Source organism: Typopeltis vanoorti, chromosome 13 (genome assembly GCF_054136105.1).
Source record: "Typopeltis vanoorti isolate ZY-2024b chromosome 13, IOZ_Tvanoo_1.0, whole genome shotgun sequence".
Classification (NCBI taxonomy): Eukaryota; Metazoa; Arthropoda; class Arachnida; order Uropygi; family Thelyphonidae; genus Typopeltis; species Typopeltis vanoorti.
This window is the reverse complement of record NC_143561.1, coordinates 72,484,986-72,506,135: the sequence shown is the minus strand read 5'-3', so window position 1 is coordinate 72,506,135 and position 21,150 is coordinate 72,484,986. Positions and strand designations below refer to the sequence as shown.

At 35.3% G+C, this 21,150-nt stretch overlaps 1 protein-coding gene across 4 annotated transcripts in view; it reads left to right on the top strand.

The window, feature by feature from the left end:
- LOC150100282 (proton channel OtopLc-like) overlaps window positions 1–21,150 on the top strand; it is a 121,969-nt gene that overhangs the window by 60,559 nt on the left and 40,260 nt on the right. For all 4 annotated transcript variants that reach the window (XM_090402747.1, XM_090402746.1, XM_090402749.1 and 1 more), the window contains one exon: window positions 19,581–19,753. In XM_090402747.1, coding sequence (XP_090258873.1) covers window positions 19,581–19,753 — 173 coding nt within the window. The remainder of the gene's footprint in view (window positions 1–19,580; window positions 19,754–21,150) is intronic.

Here is a 21,150-nt window from a genome sequence, read left to right as displayed (position 1 = left end):
AGAAAAGGTATAAAAGTTTTGGAGAGAATGGGGAAATGGTCTTCCTGCCATTGAGAATAATATCTATGACTCGCTGGAATCAAGTATTTGGGAAAAAAAGAGTAGAAATCCTTAGGTCGTCCCACTTGGCACCTTTATATTGCCAAGAGGCACAAGGTTGGGAATGATTGTGATCTGAGTTTCCAGGAGGAGAAGTGACCTCTATGGCGTGTCTTAGAAAAGAACTGGTTAAAAAAAAAGAGATCAAGAGTATTGGGAGAGTGAAAAGGATTATGAGGGATTAGGGTATATCTACCCAATGTACGATTTGCATCAGGTCATTGACTATTGCAAAGTTGCTTAGAAATATATCTTTTAAATTAATCCATCTAGATTAAGATGGCAATATGGTTTTACTATAATTTACTATAAAGGCTAGCTCAGCGATCTCTTATATATGTTAATTCTAATATGCCAGTAATCAAGACAGTATAAAAGAAATAGAATAAAGGATCAATCTATATCAAGTTATACATTTTTAAATTAAACTGCGTAATTATTTGCCTTGAAATCTGTATAATAACTTTAGCTTTCTCCAAAAACAAATGCCGTTATTATTAACGTTGCTTAAAATGTATGTCAATGCGCAGTCTGCATCTGAGTTTATACGCATATTTATTCTCTTCCTGTTTATTCGTAAGACGTAGTCTCTTGACCTCAGTTATCAGGTAACCCCGCACTTTATTTCTTTTCCTGTGATGACAAAGTTTTGACTTTGGCCGTCTTAGAGCATCCCGTACCAGCATTCTGCCTACAGTATCCGCAACGTTAGGTTATCCAGGGAATATTTATTTAAAGGCAGATGTCGAATGATGTAATTTGGGAGATAGTATTCTACATTTTCAGCGTCTTCATACAGGACCTCTGAAAAATGTTATGTTTAATCAGAAATGAGTCTATTTGGAACCAGTATTCTACAATCCAAATCGAACTTAAAATGTTCGTATATCACAATATTATCAAACTGAAGACTTTCCAGTAACATTTTTTATGGCCATCTTTCATTTCACTTTTAAATTATGTATCATATATATATTGAAAATGTTTCGCGAAAAAATTACATACTTGTAATTTTTTCAGTGAAAACTTACAAAGATATGGCTTTACAGGAGTGAGAAAAAGTACAGAACTGCCTTTATACAAATTAGGCCCATTTCCAAGAATGTTACATCTCTCTCTCTCTCTCTCTCTCTCTCTCTCTCTCTCTCTCTCTCTCTCACACACACACACACACACACACACACACACACACACACACACACACACACACACACACACACACACACACACACACACACACACACACACACACACACACACTCTCTCTCTCTCTCTCTCTCTCTCTGTGTGCGTGCGCGCGCGCACACGCAAAGTTTTGTTTCTTTGTTTTTTTGAAATAATGAAATACAGATGCTTGGCTTTTCGGGTGTATCTTGCGAAATGGGCTCCGTGTATACTGTATTGGCCTGCACCACTCCCTAAAAGTCCGACCTCCGAGGTCCACAACATATCGTTTATTAATCTGCTGTACTATATTGCACATTTTATGGGCAGATATCTCCTCTCCAACGACTTCTAGAAATTGTGAGCGAAAGAAATCCTTATTGCAACAGTGCAATGATGTTGGATTATTCTGGATAGATTAATCTGATGAATATGCTTGAATATTACTTACACAGGCAGAACTTTTCAAAGTAGGTGAAGTCTGGCGAGATGTAGTGTTATGGTGTTAAGCGAGAAAACCTATACAGAGTGATCTATTATAGCAAAATGGGTATTGTTGATGAAATTCTTTGAAGACGCATCACTAACTGTATACATGCGATGTGACGTGTTTATGAAAACCGACTCAGCTAAAATAGTTGAGTATTGAATCAGAACCAGAGACCATCATGTTTTTAAATGATCTAGCTTCTGCAATGAGGATGAAATTGCCGATTCTTGTATCTACATACAAAAATAGTTTACAGGATTGCAGTGAATAATTTGTGGTTGTCTTCCCCTATATATATATATATATATATATATATATTATATATATATATTTATATATATATATATTATTAAAGATATCAACTATTTTAAACCTGGTTTTAACTCCATTTCCCAAGTAAGCAAACAGACAACCAAGGTAAAAAAACTTTCTACATCATACTCTCATCCTGAGATTTTATTTAATAAGGTCAAAGCACCTTATGGTAACTTATTTTGGTAAAATGCTTATAATATAAGCTCTGTATTACTTAACCTTGGTATTTCTAAGCCTGGCTCCCACTGATGAGACCTCAATAAAGGTCGAAACCGGTCTGCGTAGTGGCCCCTTGCCTTTAATGCATAGCATCATACATCTCCTCAAGGAGATGGACTTTGCATTAAGGGGTAAATATTAAGAATAGTGATCAGAGCTTATTCCACCTTTACCACGAGTTGCCTAGACTTGTACTACTTTACTGGTCACTTAGACTTGCATTACGTGCAGGCGTAAACTTGACTTATTTGTCTGTTTGCTTACTTGGGAAATGGAGTAAACACCAGGTTTAAAATAGCTTGGTATCTTTAACATATATTATAACCAAGGTAAAACACCTTCTACATATCTTCTACCTCTTATAATATCATTTCTACCTCTTATATATAGACATATAAGAGGTCAGAGTGAAATATTTCGTTATTTTTTTTTAAAAAAAGGGAATCTCCTTGTAAATATATTTTCTAAACCATCAATCTATCATAAAATTCAAACTTAAATCGAGATTATGTAATAGTCTCAGTCCGTCCAAAGATGCTTGGGCCACCCTTCCAACTTTTGAGTCCCCCTTCCCAGTTATAAAAAATTGCAGCATTATTTCGATTAAAAATGAACGAAACATAATTCGATGTCTGCTTAACAAAGTCTTTCTTGCTTTTTTTTCTAAGCACTATTCAATATCTTAGATTGTAAAAAAAATTGATTTAATGAGGATGCACATTGCGAAAACTAATCAATTTTTAGTTTCGCAATTATGAAATAAAATTCTTGCAAAATTTATTTCTTAGTGTAAGAAATTAAGGAGGAAAAAGCAAAAAATGAACACGTGTCCATGTTGACAGATTTTTTTTTTTTATATTAGTTGTTTATTCGAAAATAATATTCGAAGTTTCGCTCACACTAAAATTGGTGGCTTTTTTTCAGGGTTTAAATAAAGCACCAAAATACGTACATTAAAATTAAAGCAAGGGTAACAACAAAGTTGTCTAAAATGTTAGGTAATAATTGTATATAACTACGATAACAGTGATTCTTTCATAGTTATATATTAGGTGCTTCTTTCCTTTGAGTTTCCGAAGGTCATTTTCATGTAATTTAAGTGTTACGTATCTCTTCAGAAAGTTTTTTTTTTTTTTCATAAATTTTAGTGGATAACTGTTTAGCAGCAAAATGGGTATCTAACACACAATTCCATGTTATAATGTCTTTTTAGGTTAAGTATTGATCACAAAGATGCCACGTTATTGTGCTGTGTTTTTAATTCATAAGGTAGAATTTGTAATCACGAGTGGAACGTAATGTGACGTATATGTGAGAGCAGTGAAATGTAAAACAGAGGGGTTAAATGTTCTCCTAAAGACAACGCTGTAAGTGCAGAGGCAGTCTGACAAAGGGGAAAGTGAACTACTTATCTGTCACTTCACAGATCAGTTAAGTAAGGATCAATGACAGATCACGCGCTATTGCACTTAAGTGGTTCGCCAGAGACTGCTTTTCAGTAGATATACACGTTTTTATGCGAACAAATTCAGCAGTGCAGGGCCGATGACGAGATAATAATTTGACCTCAGGTCACGGCCATGAATCTACCAAGGTGACCTGCTGTGAAACAGCTGCCAATTGTCCTGAAAACCTCGATTTTTTTCCTTCAATTTCAGCTTTATTTTTTTATTTTAATTTTTGCAAAACTCCCTGATTCTTATTTGACAACTGCAGCCTTCATTATAACAACTGAAGTATTTTCACATAACGTTTGCAGCAAATGACTATTGCGTTCTAATGCCGTTTTCCTTTTTGGACATCAAAGTGAACTTCATACAATCAATAAACAAACACTTATCAGGATAAAAGGGGAAAAGAGTCTTTGCAGACTCTTCTCTAATTCATCTAATTCATATCAACAAGCTTTATACTTGACACCAAGGTGGTGTTGTATTTATTTGTTTATCTTCATAAATTTCATCTTTCAATAAAACATTCCTGAAAGTCTTTTATGCTGGAAATGCTGCCAATACAAAAGAAGCTTCTTTTTTTTCTATTTATTTGCAATACAGAGAGAGAGAGAGAGAGAGTAGAGAGTAACAGCAATACGCATTCACGGGCAAACGTAGTATTATTTTATGGTTTGAAATTATTTCGCTAATTTTTAAGAAGGACCCTCCCATAAAATTGGACAGAGGTGCAAAATGCAAATCTAAGAGGAAAAACAACAATTTATCTCGTTGCACTCGCTGTTTCGAAAGGATTCTCCAGTTTTCTGCCCTCTTTCCATCTCTTTAAGTCTTCATTCCCTCTGGAGATTTCCTGTTTTGCCGCTTTTGGTGTTTCCCTAAACGCGCTCTTATTAGTTTCAGCCACAGTATGGTTCCCACGGACGATCGTTTACTCCGACTGCAATCCACGCTGATTAATTCTCCGACAAGTCGAAACGGCTTTACTCTCTCACGTGATCTGTATTTCAGCCTCCTTTGCAACTGGCATTTGTGGAGTAAGCAGCTGTAGAATTGTTCGAATACTATTTCGATAAATTTAGTTTTCAAAACTTGTACCGACTTTTCGAAAAGTATCATTTGCCAACGAAAACTAACAAGTTCTAGGAGACCAACTTCTTGTTAGAGAAAAATTCCTGAACTGATATATAAAAAGGGGGATCACTGAAAGTTTATATTCGTTTTACTGAAGTTATTCCTTTTTCGTGCTCACAACGTATTACATACTAAACCGAAGTTCACAAGTGTATTAGAAAGTTTACAGCTTTGTTAGAATCGTTTTAGCAATGAAAATAACAGCATGCTTATATTGTCATCAACGTCACTAAATTTAAACGTAAGAATTGTCCATATTCTTGAATGATTATTTCTGCTTAAAACTTATAGCGAAGGCATATCGAATCGCGAAGCATTAGTGGACTTTATTTGAGACAATTGTGTATATCATCAAACCAACATGTAATTTCAAGATATTTCAAGTATTTTCAAATTTCCCATCACCAACCAAAATTTGAGACTAGTTAACATAGTTTCAAGATCTGGCTAAAGTTCCTTGCATCCCTCATTCAAGTTTTCAGCCAGAGATATATGCCAGACTTCCAACTATTGCAAGTAAGCTTTTGGCAGCTGAACATGAAACTAATTTCACTAAAGGATCCAGCATTAGGGAAAACTATATAATACATATTATATAGACCGTATAGGATAATATTGCATGTCTATTTTTTTGTGGGGGGGGGGGGGGATACCGTATTCTCGGTGAAGCGTTGTGTCTTCTTCATTCATTATTGGAACTCGAGATGTTCGTAGATGAGACTAAGTAGAAAATCACAGTGATATTCTTGTGGTTTTGCTCGAAATTACAGCAACTAAAGGCTATGAGGCCAGCGTATTGTGTCTATAAATTATGTGTGGTTTTTCTTGCTAGTTTCAAGAAAATAGTTTCATTTTTTAAAAATGTCATGGATGTCGCCATTCAAGGTTATTCAGATTAGAAATATTGCTGATGATCTTTGCATTTAGTACGAAACAGTTTATGATATCAAACATTATAAAAAATCAGGAGCATGATGAGTGTTGAAAATTTTCAGATAGTCATATTCTACAGGAGGGATAGAATGTGGCTGAGCAACCCTTCAAACTCATGGAATGATGGCAGAGATGTCTCAACAAGTTTGAAGGTTATGTCAAAAAATAGTTTGATTCCTCTTTCATTAGTATATTCTTGCAAAATAATAAAATATATAAAGTAAGAATGTTGGCAAAGGAAAGCGAACAATCTGTAATCACGATCAACGTTGTATCGATGTTTGTGAAATTCTCAGCTATCCTTATATGCAATATATTGCAAAATTATTTTACTATTATTATAGATGTTGCTTTTTCTTTTCCGGTTAGACTGCACTAATTGTAATTGACAGATACAACTATTCGGGCCCACTCCTCTGCTAAATTATGGTCCATTTCTGTAATCAAGATGGGCATGTTGACCTCACTCTCACCCAAAGCCTTAACTTGAAGGTACCCTATAGGATTCAGATCAGAATTTTATAGATACCCTAACTTTTGCACTCTATTTCTTCACATTCACACAGCCCTTGCAATATTATATAGTGTATTATCATGTTAACCCTCAACTTGTAGTGTTTCCACTGAACGGTTGTACCAACGCAGAATTGTCATTACTATTCTGTTAAGTTCTGGACACTAAGGCAAGAGTTCTAATTCGGTTTAGGAGAAAAATTCACCATAAGTCAGCTACTATCGCACCTAACAGTGGAATGATACCTTCTGTTAAGACACGTTTTCCTGGAACTGTCGAACCCAAACAAATTAGGGGCCATCCATGAAAACTGGACAAGAGTGTGGTTAGCAAGGGTGTGTTAGAACTAGGTTTTTTGCTTGGAGAGTGGTGAATGAGTGGAATAAGCTGCCAATGTCTGTTATTGGTGCCATGGCTGTGAGTGAGTTCAAGGCAAAGTATGATAGATACTGTGTGGATGCTGAATAGTTGTTCTGGACATGATGTTTAGGGCCTCCCTCGATGAGTCTAAGGACTCCTTGGAGTTGCTCGTAATAATAATAATAATGTTCATCTGATTTGAAGCAAGTACCTTGTGATTCACTACTACTTACCATAGCTATCTGATAGTTTGCTGTTCAGTTATGATGAGCTCGAGCACTGTTTGTAGGTGAGGCAACTTGTACACAGGCTTATATATAGCAACCCTTCCATGAAATCTGAAACAATCGAGTCAAGTCGTAATATTTTGGCATGAGTTGCATATAGCATGAACTCCTGGGTGATTTCTGCAATGATGAGAAGCCTTTTGGAAACCTTTTCTGCATGTTCTGTATATCCCTTTTTGTCAAGGTGAAGTGTAGTCTGCATGACTGTTTCCCCTAGTTTCTTGCAGCCTATTTCCATATTTCAATAAGGACAGCTAGAATTGATCTAAGATGCTTTAATTATTCTGGTTACACTAATTGATGATGATATGCCATCCTGTGATAACACATTGGAAGTAATTTAAATATAAAGCACTTATTTCCATAAAGCATTTATTACTGAGCCCAACTAAAGTCATTTTGGAGTGCATTTTCTTTCTTTTATACACTTCATTATGCCATATGGTTTCGCAGTCTTCTAGAAAAAACGAGTATGTTAGAATAATTTTCGTAACATTGCAGTGATGTTATGCGATGTAGTGATGAGTTTTGAGGAGAAGAGGTTTCTTTAGTCTCTTTCAAAAATCAGGAAGACTCAAATTTTTATGAGAAAAAAATTGACATACTTCTAAACTTAAATGGTCCATTTTGAATGTGAAAACTTGCCTGTCTGACTTGGACAATAAAAAAAAAGGAGTGGATCAACATGACCTCAGAAAATAAAAAACTTACAAACCGAACAAAACTATGCTGGTATCATTTCTGTGAGAATTACTACTATTGCAATGTATGCAATAGTAGTTCAGAGTAGGAATAAAGGGGGAATATATCATGTCTTTCCCTTAAATCTTGAATTTAGTAATGACAAAAAAAAAAAAATGACATCCCCTAGCTCGCCTGCCTGGTTTAGCCAAGTGGCTCTATCTCCGCTTTCCATCCTAGATCCTGTAGTTTCAGATCCCACCGTAACATAGATGTATACGAATGCCCTCAAGTGGTGGTTGATTTTCTTCCCTTGATGTGAAACAAAAACCGTGTTTGGTAAGTAGAACAAGGCAGTGGCTGTCAACTCTCTAACCCTTCCTTAATCTATCAGCGGTAATAATGTGATATAGGTTTCCAAACTGTAGATTATTATAAAAAAAAAAAAAAAAAAAAAAAGGAAAAACTCTGTGGCGCGCAGTTTTTTTTTTATCAAAACAAAGAAAATAAGACTGCCAAAATCAAGTTATTTTTTCACTAAAAGTTTTTAATAAAATTTGTGTTTTCTTATAAAGATTTTATATCCCCAAAAAAGTGCATCAGCGAAAATTTCTGCCAGAAACTAAATTACCAATCAAACATTAATATGACATGTTTAAATTGCTGAACAAACACGTTACCTATACAAATTTATGAGTATAACAGTGAATGGATGGTGTTATTTAAATATTACCACATACTACATCCAGCTCCCCTTTTCTTGACACATGAAATGAAACGAACTCACGCAAAAAATAGAAAGCGATACAAATATATTATTTACACTGGTGCATTACTCTCTCATTTCCTAAAGATAACTTATCTAATAAAAACAAGGGAGAAAATTTTACTAAAAATTATAAAAAAAAGCGATAATTATTCTTATTCAACATATGCTATTGTTTTAAAATGAGGTGATGTTTTATTTCAATAGTTATTTCCTGATTTAGAATTTATATGCTTTATATAAATTTTAAATGAGGAAATATATATACTGTATATATATATTATTATTACAAATGATAAAGGGGACATATACCATGTCTCTATTAGAAATATATATATATATATATATTTGTAATAGAGCCAAGATAATGATAAAAATCGATCTTTCAAAAGTTGTTTTTCTGAAAGAGCTAATTGCTGTAACTCATCATAATCAAACTTCACTACTTAAGACATTGCATAACAAATGAAGTCTTAGCAGTGATCTGTGTATTAAGTTTCCTTTTTTTGCATTCTTTTTAAGTCAAATCAGTGGGTTGCCTTGTCACTTGTTCACAAGACAAAAACACTAGATTTAGCAAAAACTTGGCTTGGGTGACTGTTAACTGCTACACTGTGCACGTCAATGTTTCTATAGGAGATGCATCACAACTAGTTTGAAGGACATCAGCTGCTTGAATAATTATGCTCCTCTTGGTTGGTTAATACGAGCTTGGTTCTTTTCTACCTCCTATTAGGAGTGCCTGTTAATTCTTACTTCTCACGAGACTAAAGTTATGAATTGGATCAGCATATGATACTTATCCGAATGTGATATTTACGAAAATCAGTGAAGTGTTTTAATTTGGGTTTAAATCGGAAGATTTTTAGTGATAAAATTGGAAATGACAAGTAATAACTCCACTCTGGATGGATGGAATTTAATGAAATTTGATATCCAGGATTTCTACCAAAATTCGTCAAACTATCTCAAACTGAAACTTTGGTTTCAGTTTCAGATGATTCGAAACTTTATAAAATCATATTCATAAATAATAATAAATAAGCCATACAGCACATAAGTTAAAAGTGACTGGATTCACGAAAGTCATTCATGTTGTGATAACAGCGAAAATGAACAAGAATGCTATTTTAAATCGCGCCTTTTATTATTGTCGTGGATCATTTCTATATTTGGTTTCGGTATATGTTTCGCAAAAATCTTTAGCCGTTATTAGAGGTTGGCCATCTGTTCGTACAAAAAATAATTCCAACTCTGGCTGGGCAGATTTTATTTTAATTCAGGTATGCTAAGGAGAACTGTGAAGAAGTAAATAGTAAGATTCTTCAACTCTGATAAATAAAGTAGAATGTAATTTACAAAGTGAAAAAAAAATAGATCCTCATTCACTTGAACAAAGTGTTTGTTCAATACATTTGGTAATAGGCTAATTACATTAAAAAAAACTTTAATACTTTAACTGTAGAACAAGATTCATTCTTACTGACAAATAATTAACTCCAAGAAAAAAAAAAGACTGTTCGGAGCAACAAAGAAAATACGGTTTGGGTTTAATTACGTTTAAAAGAAAATTATGAGATGAGAGTATGCATCTGAATACAAAAGGAAAAACAACATTATACAAGATTTTACAGACTTAAAGTGATGATTTGACGCCACTTTACTTATATAAAAGCGTTTTTTTTTTCTTTTTCTTTTTATCCAAAGCATTCGAAACGCTGAAACAAAACATTAGTAAATAGTAAGTGGACCACTAACATTCGTAATTTAAAAATTACTTTCAACACAAAACAAAAAGGAAATTACTTGCAGGATTAACCCACAACAGAAAGTTGACAGTTACTTGTTTGGAAAAATAAACGCTCCACAAAGAGCGGTTGTCTTTCCAAACCTGTTTAACATTTACATGAATGGCATAACCGGCTCAGTCGCAGTCGAAGTCTGACGCAGTCGCAGTCAGTTGTTTCTAACCTTAGCTATATGAATAGATTAATAATGTATTGCACGAAACGTTGTCACCAGCTGGCTTACTACAAGTCTTTATAGACTGAAACTCCAATATGACAAAATTAATGATATTTAGAAATCTCAGATTTAATCCAGTGACAGCAACGTATCGAGCATTTAAGCACCTGCTTTTCTCAGATGTCTGCTTTGTACATATGACAGGAAAAGAGTAACTATCACGCAGATAGATATAGTATGATCTTTTTTTTTTTTTTTAATCTACATCGATGACTTCTATTTAGACCCTTTTTATTTTACTGTTAGCCACTTTAGTATTAAATGAAAAAAAAAAACTCACTAAGTAAATTCTGATGGTCACTTATAATTGAAGATTTCAAATATATTGTTCGCTGTTTAATCAGTGAACTCTAGGATATTACAATCTTGATTCGTTTACGTTCGAAGATATAGAAATTTTAAAGTAGACATATTTCAAAAGATCAAGACTTAAAACGTCATCTCTTAAAAATCATTGTTAAGAATTTAACGATAAAAGAAAACCGTTTCTGTTTATTATTATTATTTGCAATGATGATTATCTTTGTAATAATCAGCAAAACTGGTCATGAGTATTAAAATATTTTTCAGCAATGCATTCCAAGATAATCAGCATCTAAAATCACTGGGCTCTTGGCTCAGTGATTTTAAATACTTACGGATTGGATTGCAACACAAACTAATATACTGTGTAGCAATCTCCTCCCCTTGTATATACAGAGCAATTTATATAATAGAATGTGTTTGTGTGGGATGTATTTTCCTATCAAACCAAAGATGGCTTAATTAAAGACTAATGATGTAGAAATTGCATCTGGGTACATTTCATTAAGCAATTATAGGAAACCGTAATTTGCCACTACACGGACTACACTGATGCCGCTGAAGCATAATGTGCACTTTTATTTCATACTGATGTGAATTAATGTAACATATATATTGCACACAATCACAAAAAAAAGATGCGTTTCATAATGGAATTTTTCTGTGGCGATATTTCATTATCACTATAACCGAGCCTTGAGTCGTTTTGAGCATATATGCTGAGCATGTGTTTGTTTTCCCTAATGCTGCCATTTTATTTATATCGTATATGATGATACAACGACCATTAGCCCCTTTTACGGGGAGGTACGGTATCATCTCGCTCTTCCTAATTTTACCGGGCTCGGGACCGGCATAGCTGACGAATCAAGCCTATGGCTGGATCTTAAGTATTCCTGACTGTAATCCGTGTGTATTCAAGAGGCCGGTTTGCCTGTTCTGGGGAAAGAAAAACTCGAGTTTCCGGGTGAAAAAACAAAACAAAAAAACAAAAACCCACCCCGTATGAGACCAGTTAACTCACCTTTCGGCGAAAGAGACCAAATAAAGATTCCTCACGTTACGGACGGGAATTGAACCCAGGTCTTTCCGACCAAAGGGCTTCGTCTATACTGACTGAGCTACAGAGGCTCTATGCTGCCATTAAAAGTCCAAATGAAACGACTGGACAAATTTTAGTTATCCTAAATCTATATCAAATTTCCTTAAATTTGTCGATGAGAATAGAATATTTTTTAATCCATCAGTCTTGAATCTAGGACTGGTTTAATAACAGAAATAATTGAACCAAACCGCAGTGAATTATTATAATTTCATATCGTTTTGAGAATAAAAACAATCCGAGTACAACGAAAAATATTATTTGAAATTCTTTTCCCCCCAAATGAAATTATAATGAAAAAAAAAATCCGAAGTTTTGCACCTGAGATTAGCTTATCTGTGCTGTTTTTCTAGCGAGTTCTTATAAATATTTAAACAGTATAGCCTGAAATTTATCAGATTAGAACTTTCGATTATCAATATTTCCGTTGGTTTCTCTAGTACTAATACGATATCTTACAAATTTAGGTCTTTCAAAGAATATCGAGAGTTGGTACTTTTGTAATAAAAAAAAGTACTACCTGTTGATTGTGTGCATGTATTCGTTAAAACCGAAATTGAATTAATGTACCCTAAATATTAAAATTCATTAAATTCCATTCATCCACTGCCTAATTGTTCGGATGGTTTTGCCAACAATAATGATCTAACTGAAAAGAAATTGGAATCAAATAAACATCTTTTTATGTTTATTTTACATTTGAAATGTTATTAAATTCCATATAGACTGTATTAGAAATTCGATGAGTTTTGTTCTTTTGTACCGTTACATGTGTTTCGATCGAAAAAAAAATGAGACCAGCTTGACAAATTTTTGTAACAATTTCAAGTACAAATTTCAAATACAAATGGGTTCGTGCTTCTGTAAGCACGAACCCATTTTGAGAAACGCGCCTGTTGATAGTAAAAAGTAGTGCTATACTGTTACAGATTATACATTCTCATCTACCTTATATTAATCGAGAAGTAACATTGCAAATGTGGAGGGATTGATTTAAATTTTTCCAAAGAACAAAAATACATGTTTGTACTTCTGATTTTGTGTATTCATTCGACTTGAGTTGACTGGAATAATTTTCTGGTAGAATTTTATTTATTTAACGTGAATTCCATCCACAGAAGTTTATATTTGTATTGTATTTTTATTTTTCCACCTTCACTGAAATCCAAGCTACAACTATAGTTCCACACGTAAAGCTAGAAAAGGCCTAAGTTCAACAATATCCTGTGTGCTGTCTAACTCTGGACCAGAAGAATCGACAAATCATTCTCGTAAGTTCACCACGGTCTGCAAGGCACGCAGTGAGAGTATTCTGAAATCAGCCAGAGAGAAAGTTCAAAACTTAGTAAGCCCATATAACTTTGATGACACCATACAGTTTCAGAGGTAAATTTTGATACGATGCGGTGTTCTTGAAGTATATGCACCAAGTCTTGATTTTCAGCACAAAAACAACTTTCTCACGATGGAGGAACCTTAGTTAGGCTTCTTCAATCCTGTGATAGTCTGATAATCGGATTCTACTGCTGTTATGCAACCTTTGGTCTTTAGCTATTCTCCATAACCCTTACTATTGCATTATCTTCTGATACGTACTGTACGATACTAACCTGTGAAGAAATGAATGAATGAATAACATTACTTTTCAGGTTTAAGTGGAGTTTTTCGATGGAGAGAGAGAGAGAGAGAGAGAGAGAGAGAGAGAGAGAGAGAGAGAGAGAGAGAGAGAGAGAGAGAGAGAGAGAGAGAGAATCTCCTCGTGTGTGTTTAAGGAGAATCTTTAGATGCTGAGATGGAAGTTGATCTGGAACCCACGGAATAGTAAAAGCTGAGTAAATATCCGAAACATATGAAATTAAAATTTCTGGACATCCATCAGTAGACTGTGGGTGGATTAAGGATTAAATTATCCTGAAACCCTTCTCTAGAGACCAAATATGAAACTAATGAGTTCAATAGCATTGCTTACTATCCATACGTAGTTATCCTCTTTTGGCTGTAATCAAGTGATATCATTAAGATGGAAAATTATGGAATGCTTGTTCTAATATAAAGCAAGAAAAGTAAAGAATGATCCATGTTATATTTTAACAGTAAAATATACCAGTAAAAGAAAACTAGAGACTCTACTGAAAATAAAACTATACTGAAGATAAAAAGTAGGAATCCATTCTTCTGTTGTTATTAGCTAATCTAATGGTACAGGCTGTAGGTTGGATAATGTGAAAATAGTAGTTCAGTGTATTAAGAATAATGAACACATGATATTTAAATCCGAAAAAAGAAAACCAATATAAAAGGTTAGAAACATAAAAGGCTAAGATGATTGGAAAACTTCTTAGATGAAATAAACTATGGAATGAAAGAAATAAATGATAACAATTGCAGCCTGTGAGCCGTTTCGAGCATCGCATCATCTACAAGAGAGGAACTAGGTCAAAGCATAATTTCAAAACAAATATGGATCTTTGTCAAACTTCAGGATTCCAGTAAACAGAATGGAGGTCTCACAGTAGTAATGAACTCATTTACCACCAATATCACAAACATCCATTCTCACAGTGGAACTCGAACCTACAACCTGTTGAAGGCACAGATGTTACTCTATCTATCCGGAAAGCATAAATAATATACAACAAAATTTTAACATAATCAAAATCAAAACTAAAACGAATTTAATTGTTATATAAGAAATAATCGAAATAATGAAAGGAAAAATGTTCGAAAGGGAAAAAAAAAATCTACTTCGAATAATGGATCTAACTTTACTGCAAGGGCGGATCTTTCACAGTTTCCTGCAACCATTCAGTAGATTTTTTTTTTTTGAATAAAAATGAGCCTTATATCTATTTTTATCGTTTTATTGTAACTAAATTTTTGAAATAAATATCATGAAGGTAAAGAATCAAATAAATTATAATTAATAAAACATAAAGTTGTAAAAACCTAATGAATATTTCACTATCGTCCTTCCGAAAACTTATCTACCCCCCCCCCCCCCTTTTGCTTAAGTAATTTGTTCATCATATTTACATTCGTTTCCATCGCCTCAAATTAATTTGAATCTTTGAAAACGTAAAAAATTAGGAGAAAAATTCATTCTCGTCATTACATAGTGCTTGCATGATTATTATTATGGAATCAAAACATGTTAAATGTTTTGATTTCATAATAGTGCACTGACAATGAATCATGTGGGACAGCCTACATTGATGTAAGATAAAGCAACATCCATAACCTTGACACTGACAGGAACACTTCGTAAAGTTGTGACTGAAGGGCAAACTTTGTTTCCACCTTGCGAACTTGACGCAGGTGTCATGCCATTCAAGCCCTTTGGCAAACAGACAACATTTACATATCAAACCTGCTGAAGAATGCGGCGTTTGGTGAAGGACGTTGGTTCTTAATTGGCCTCGTACATAGCGTGACAAGTAGTGCATACTGGCAGACCTGCCCCGAGATTATTATAAGGTGTGTCATTGGCTTGCTGATCTCAATCTTTAGAGGTGCGCGTCTGCATGCATGCACGCATACGCAGGCAATACCTGACTGAATTCGAATCTGAAATCCAAACACTCCGAATGATGGCAAAGATGACAAGAAACATACTATTGTTTGAACGGAATAATTTCCTACAAACGGCGCTCCTCTTGAAGATGCATAAAGCAAAAGAGCCATGCTTTATACATCTTTCTTTTTTTGTGTGCGTTCGTATTCAACTTCTCGAATATGAACCCTCATGCGTTGCTCACTTGACAACATATACATTTACCTATATAGATGTTAACTAGTAATTTATTATGACATGCATTGTCATTGTATGGTTCTGTTCAGTCTCTGATTCAACAGCTATCTTCCATGATATTTGTTAGGTGGAAAGCGCTAATTTCCTTTAACTATTCCCGTTTCATTATCGAATTTTAAGTTGGAGAACTTCACTGTAATGGTCTAAACGAATGTAGATCTTCAGTAATAATAATAATAATATTCTTATTATTATTACGGGCAACTCCAGGGAGTCATTAGACTCAACGAGGGAGGCCCCAAATCATATTCATCACAACTATTCGACATTCATACAGTATCTATCATACCTCGCCTTAAACTCATTCACTGTCACAGCATCCACCACAGACTCTGGGAGCGCATTCCACTCATTCACCACCACTCTAAAAGTAAAGAACCCAGCTCTAACACCTTTACTAACCACACTTTTGCTCAGTTCCCATGGATGTCCCCCTAGTCCGTCCACAACCAGCCCTGTTCTCAAAAATATCTTCTGAATTAATTTTATAGAAACCCTTCAGTAATTTGAATGTCTCAATCATATCTCCACTCCTCCACCTATCAACCAATTTTTGCAACCCACAAATCCTCAACCTGTTCTCATAAGGTTCATTCCACAGACTTGCTATCATCTTGGTCACTCGCCTGTGGATCCTCTCCACCTCCTCCCCATCAAGAAGAAACCTAGGTGACCAAATCTGGGCACAGTAGTCGAGATGGGGTCTTATCAAGGCTCGATACAGAGGAACAATAACCTGCTTGTCTCTGCTTGTCAACGTATTCTTCAGCAACCAAGTGATTTGATGAGCTGATTTGGCCACTTTTGCAATGTGCCTCCTAAACTTCAACTCCTTATCCACCAACACTCCTAAATCTCGTGCCTCATCAATTTCCTAGAGTATAGTTCCACCAATGTGATATACTGCTGCTAATCTTTTCAACACAAAATGTATAACCTTACATTTTGCCACAATAAATTGACATCCATTCTCTTTAGCCCAGACCTCCAATCTATCCAAATCATCTTGCAAAATTTTGACGTCATCTGCATCCACTATTGCCCTACCCAACTTTGCATCATCCGCAAACAAATGAACTGTTCCTCTCAGATCCTTTCCTATATCATTAATGAACAAATTAAACAGCAGTGGTCCAAGAACAGATCCTTGTGGCACACCACTAGTCACAGGCTGTATATACTTTAATTCTGATAACTATACACACTAAGCTGGCCTGGTTGGTTGAGTGGTTAGCCTATCCGCTCTCGAACTCAGTCTATGAGTTCAAATTCCTTCATGGGCATGATTGTTTGTGGCGTATTTTTAGATGGGAGATGAATATCATCGTCCCGTATGAGGTCACCGTCCCGCTTATTGGAGGTCTGAAGGAACTTGAAACTTTCCATGTTTGGCCTCTAGAGCAGGGTCTCTAGATCACTTAAAAAAGTAAATAAAAATACAAATATATATATATATATATAAACTTAAATATGATATAAAATAAAATTGGAAAAAATTCTTAGCCCACCTCACAGTACTAATATACTATAGGTTTACAACCATACGTGTGAAAGTCACATAAAAATAAATAAAATCCTATCAATAAATAAAACAAAGAAATCATATGCCCTAGTTTAAAGGAGGCGGTCATTGTAGCCGTTCTTCATCCTTATAAGCAGAATCCAAGAGAAAGTAAATGACTAGTGGTGTGCAGCAGGGCTGTGTGCTGGGACCACTGCTGTTTAATTTGTACATAAATGATATAGGAAAGAATTTGAAGGGAGATATTCGGTTGTTTGCTGGAGATGTAAAGATCGGTAGGGATAATAGTTAATCAGGTTGATGTAGAGAGCTTGCAGGATGATTTCAATAGGCTGACAGTGGACAAAGCATAATGGATATAATTTAATTCGAAAAAGTGTAAAGTTGTGCATTTTGGAATAAAAAGATTACAATCTGTGTACCATGTTGAGGATACTGCACTCCAGGAAATTCACGAGGATGAGGATTGGGTGCAGTAGTAGACAGAGAGTTGAAGTTTAAGAGGCATATCGCTAAGGTAGTTAAGGGTAGCTTACAGAATTACTTGGCTACTGAAGCACATCTAGATTACGGCGCTCAGGGTTTCCTGAGTGCCGTAATCCATATTGGGGATGAGAAAGTGGTAGGGAGGAACCAGAGGTGAGTGGGCCGTGGAATGCTTCCCACGATGAGCTTGAGGATTTGTGGATTACAAAAGTTGGTTGATAGATGGAGAATAGGGAATATGCCAGAAACATTTTAATTTATATCATACCCCCCTCTTTTCAAGTGCTGAAATATTTCAACATTTGGATAGAGGAAGCAGTACGAGAGGTCATCCCTGGAAAATGTTTAATAGTTCTTGGAGAGTGGTGAATAAGTGTAATGGATTGCCAGAGTCAGCCATGAGTGCTTGGACTGTTAATGAATTCAAAGAGAGGTACGATAGATATTGTGTGGATAGTTTGTCTGCCAAGATGAGTCTTCGGACTCTAAGGAGGTGCCCGTGCAATAATAATAATAATAATAATAATAATAATAATAATAATAATAATAATAATAATAATAGTAGTAGCTAAAATTTCGATTAAAATCGCATCTACAGATAACGTTCATTTAGCATGTCACTCGGCTGCTGAATAAACGTCGCCGTGTTCTTACATGTAGGCTGTAGTATAGATTAGTAAGAGGAATCCAGTTGCATATTTTATAAACCCTTTTTTTACTGTTAGTGATGTGTATTAAAAATGTCTTAAACAAAGAGAAGACAGGCTGTGCCAAGTTGTGCTCTTGTCGTTCTTTTTCACTATTCCATATTTGCCGTAATTCTTTTTCTTTTGGCACTACAGCCCATGTGGGGCCTTGGCCTCCCATTATTGGGTTTTATAACTCACTACGAGGTGGGGTCGTTACCCCCACACTCAATCATGTGTAATTGTCTGTGAAGCGTTGTGTTCTTAAGACTGGTTTGCCTGCTTTGTGGGAGGAAACCTCCCAGGTAAACTGGGGAGAAAAACCCTGCATCCACGTCCAAGACTGGCTGACTTGGCTATGTCTGAAAAAGCTCCTTAGCTCCTCACATTAGCTACGAGAATCGAACACAGGATACTCCTTTCCCAGGCATATGGTTGCGGAGCGCGTAACCACTCGGCTAACCGCACGATTTGACTTAATAAGTCAGTTTTAATTTTATTTTTTATCTAGTTTTGCATTTCTGCAAACATCCCGAGAGTTTTATGGTGCCTTAATCGCTGAATCCAATTCCCTCCCACATACGAAAAGTTGGGAGCCTATAGTACATGTAGTACTATGGACGGGTTAAGTGTTAGGTAATTTGGGACCCCAGCTCTAAAGACCAGGCATTTTTTCAATCCACTTTTCACAAACATTCATGGAATAGTGGGATTCGAAAAAAACTTCATTTACAGACTTTCCATCTGGAAAGCCTTCAAGTCCAGACCTTTTCCAATTGAAAACTCCATTTGGAAAAAGTCGAGTAGAAAGTCATTCACTACATTGTTACTGACTTGAGTTTCGAAATTCTAATGTACTTGAAGATGGTTTTACATCATATTGTACTTATCAAAACATAAAGTAGAAATTCTGTTTAATAATCAAGTATGCAAATCTCCGATCCGCAAAGTGTCCTATGAATTTCAGAAACATTCATACACGGATACACATTAATGCATTAATCATGTAGATATTCTGCACCTTGCTGTTTTCTTAAATGTCTATTTCCTTGGAATTTCTGAACATCCAAATACAGTCTGATATAAAACTGTTTATCTTTTGAGAATATGTTCCCAATATTGATGTGGTAGATGACATTTCATTGTGCTACATAGCTGATCGCATCGGGTCATTTATTTAAATGATCACCGATTATTTTTCAAAATTAGACTAATAAAGTTGTATTTTCTTATAGCTGGGCTGGACTGGATCAAGTTACTCCTCCCGATTCTCCTGAAGGGCGAATATTGCCTCAGACAGCACTACTGCCCGATGGTTCTACCGACATCCCAGCCAGTATCACTCGAAGTGCCTCTTTAAGCAGCGTGCCTCAGGACAACCCCCCAACTTTGACTATTGATGTTCCAGGTTTGTTTATTACTGCTATTTTTTAAGAAATTTCCATTCACATTCCATTTCTTTCATGTTAAGAGTTTAATATTATAAACACCTATTCGGTTATCACCTCGGCAACCTGTGTTGATATGTGTATGTCCCAGACTATTAAAAAGAAACTCAGGATAAATAACTGCTAGGCATTGACATGCTAACAGCAGCAGTCAGTGCTTACTCAGTATATACATGTCATCTCTCTCTCTCTCTCTCTCTCTCTCTCTGTGTGTGTGCGTGTGAGAAAGAAATAGGTGTTCACAGTGTCTATTATTTTATTGTGTCAAAGCTTGTCTCGCCATCTCCGGAAGTGAACATAAAACAGACCATTATAATGTGTAACAGCCAATAAAAGAAGGTAAGTGGACTCTCCCCCCCCTCTACGATTTAGCAAGTGATGTGTATTTGACTCATTAAATTCATTAAAGAGCCTAATAAACGTTTTGTTCGGCTACAGTGATTGCATAGTCTCGTTATTATACCGGAAAAAAAGTGTTTTAGATGTGATAAGAAACAGAAACAATGCCTCCATTAGCTGACATCACGCTTTTACTTTCTTCAGACGACTAATGGTGACCAAATCATTTGTATTTGTTCTTTACTTAATAGTACTCCTGCGTCGTGCGTATATTCTTTAGGCCATTGTCAATTGTCGCAGTAATCTTAGTAGGTAACACGTCACGTATATTACTACTACCTTTAATTTTTCCAAGATTATTCAAATAAAATTAAATGAGATTAAATAAGATTTTAAACAATTCAGTGTCTAGTTTATTAAACTGAATTGTAACGTAAAATTCCTGATCGAACCTGAGAATACCAGATATATCCGTAGGGTCTTTTCAACTGACAGCGAGCAATCTCATACGGCAGTGGAAGGATTTTTTCGTCCTGTAAAAGTCGGGTTTTTACCGTATAAAACAAGACACTGGCTAGAAGGATGTGATACAACTATTATATTCTATGACCAGTGTCTGTTTTGTAAGAATAGTCTATATATATTTCTAATATAGACTTTTAGTAATTAAAAATTATTTTACATATAATATGATTTTGCTCTATGCGGAATGCCAGTCTGGTTGGCAGAGTGTTCAGCGTACTCCAACTCTAGGCTGTGATCCCGCTAGACATGGATGTTTGCCTTTAGGTGATATGAATTTCACAGCTGTTGTGAAGACCACAGCCGTGTTTATTGGAGGCATCAAATGGCTTGAAAAAGTTTTATGTTTGGTCTTCAGAGCAGGCTTACAGGATTATCTAACCCTTGGTCCACCTACGATTCTAATACATGCATTACAATCTAACGGCCTTTTGTAGATGAGATTTACATAAAATATATTATGATTCTTCCTTCTATATCAAAATGGGGCCCATTT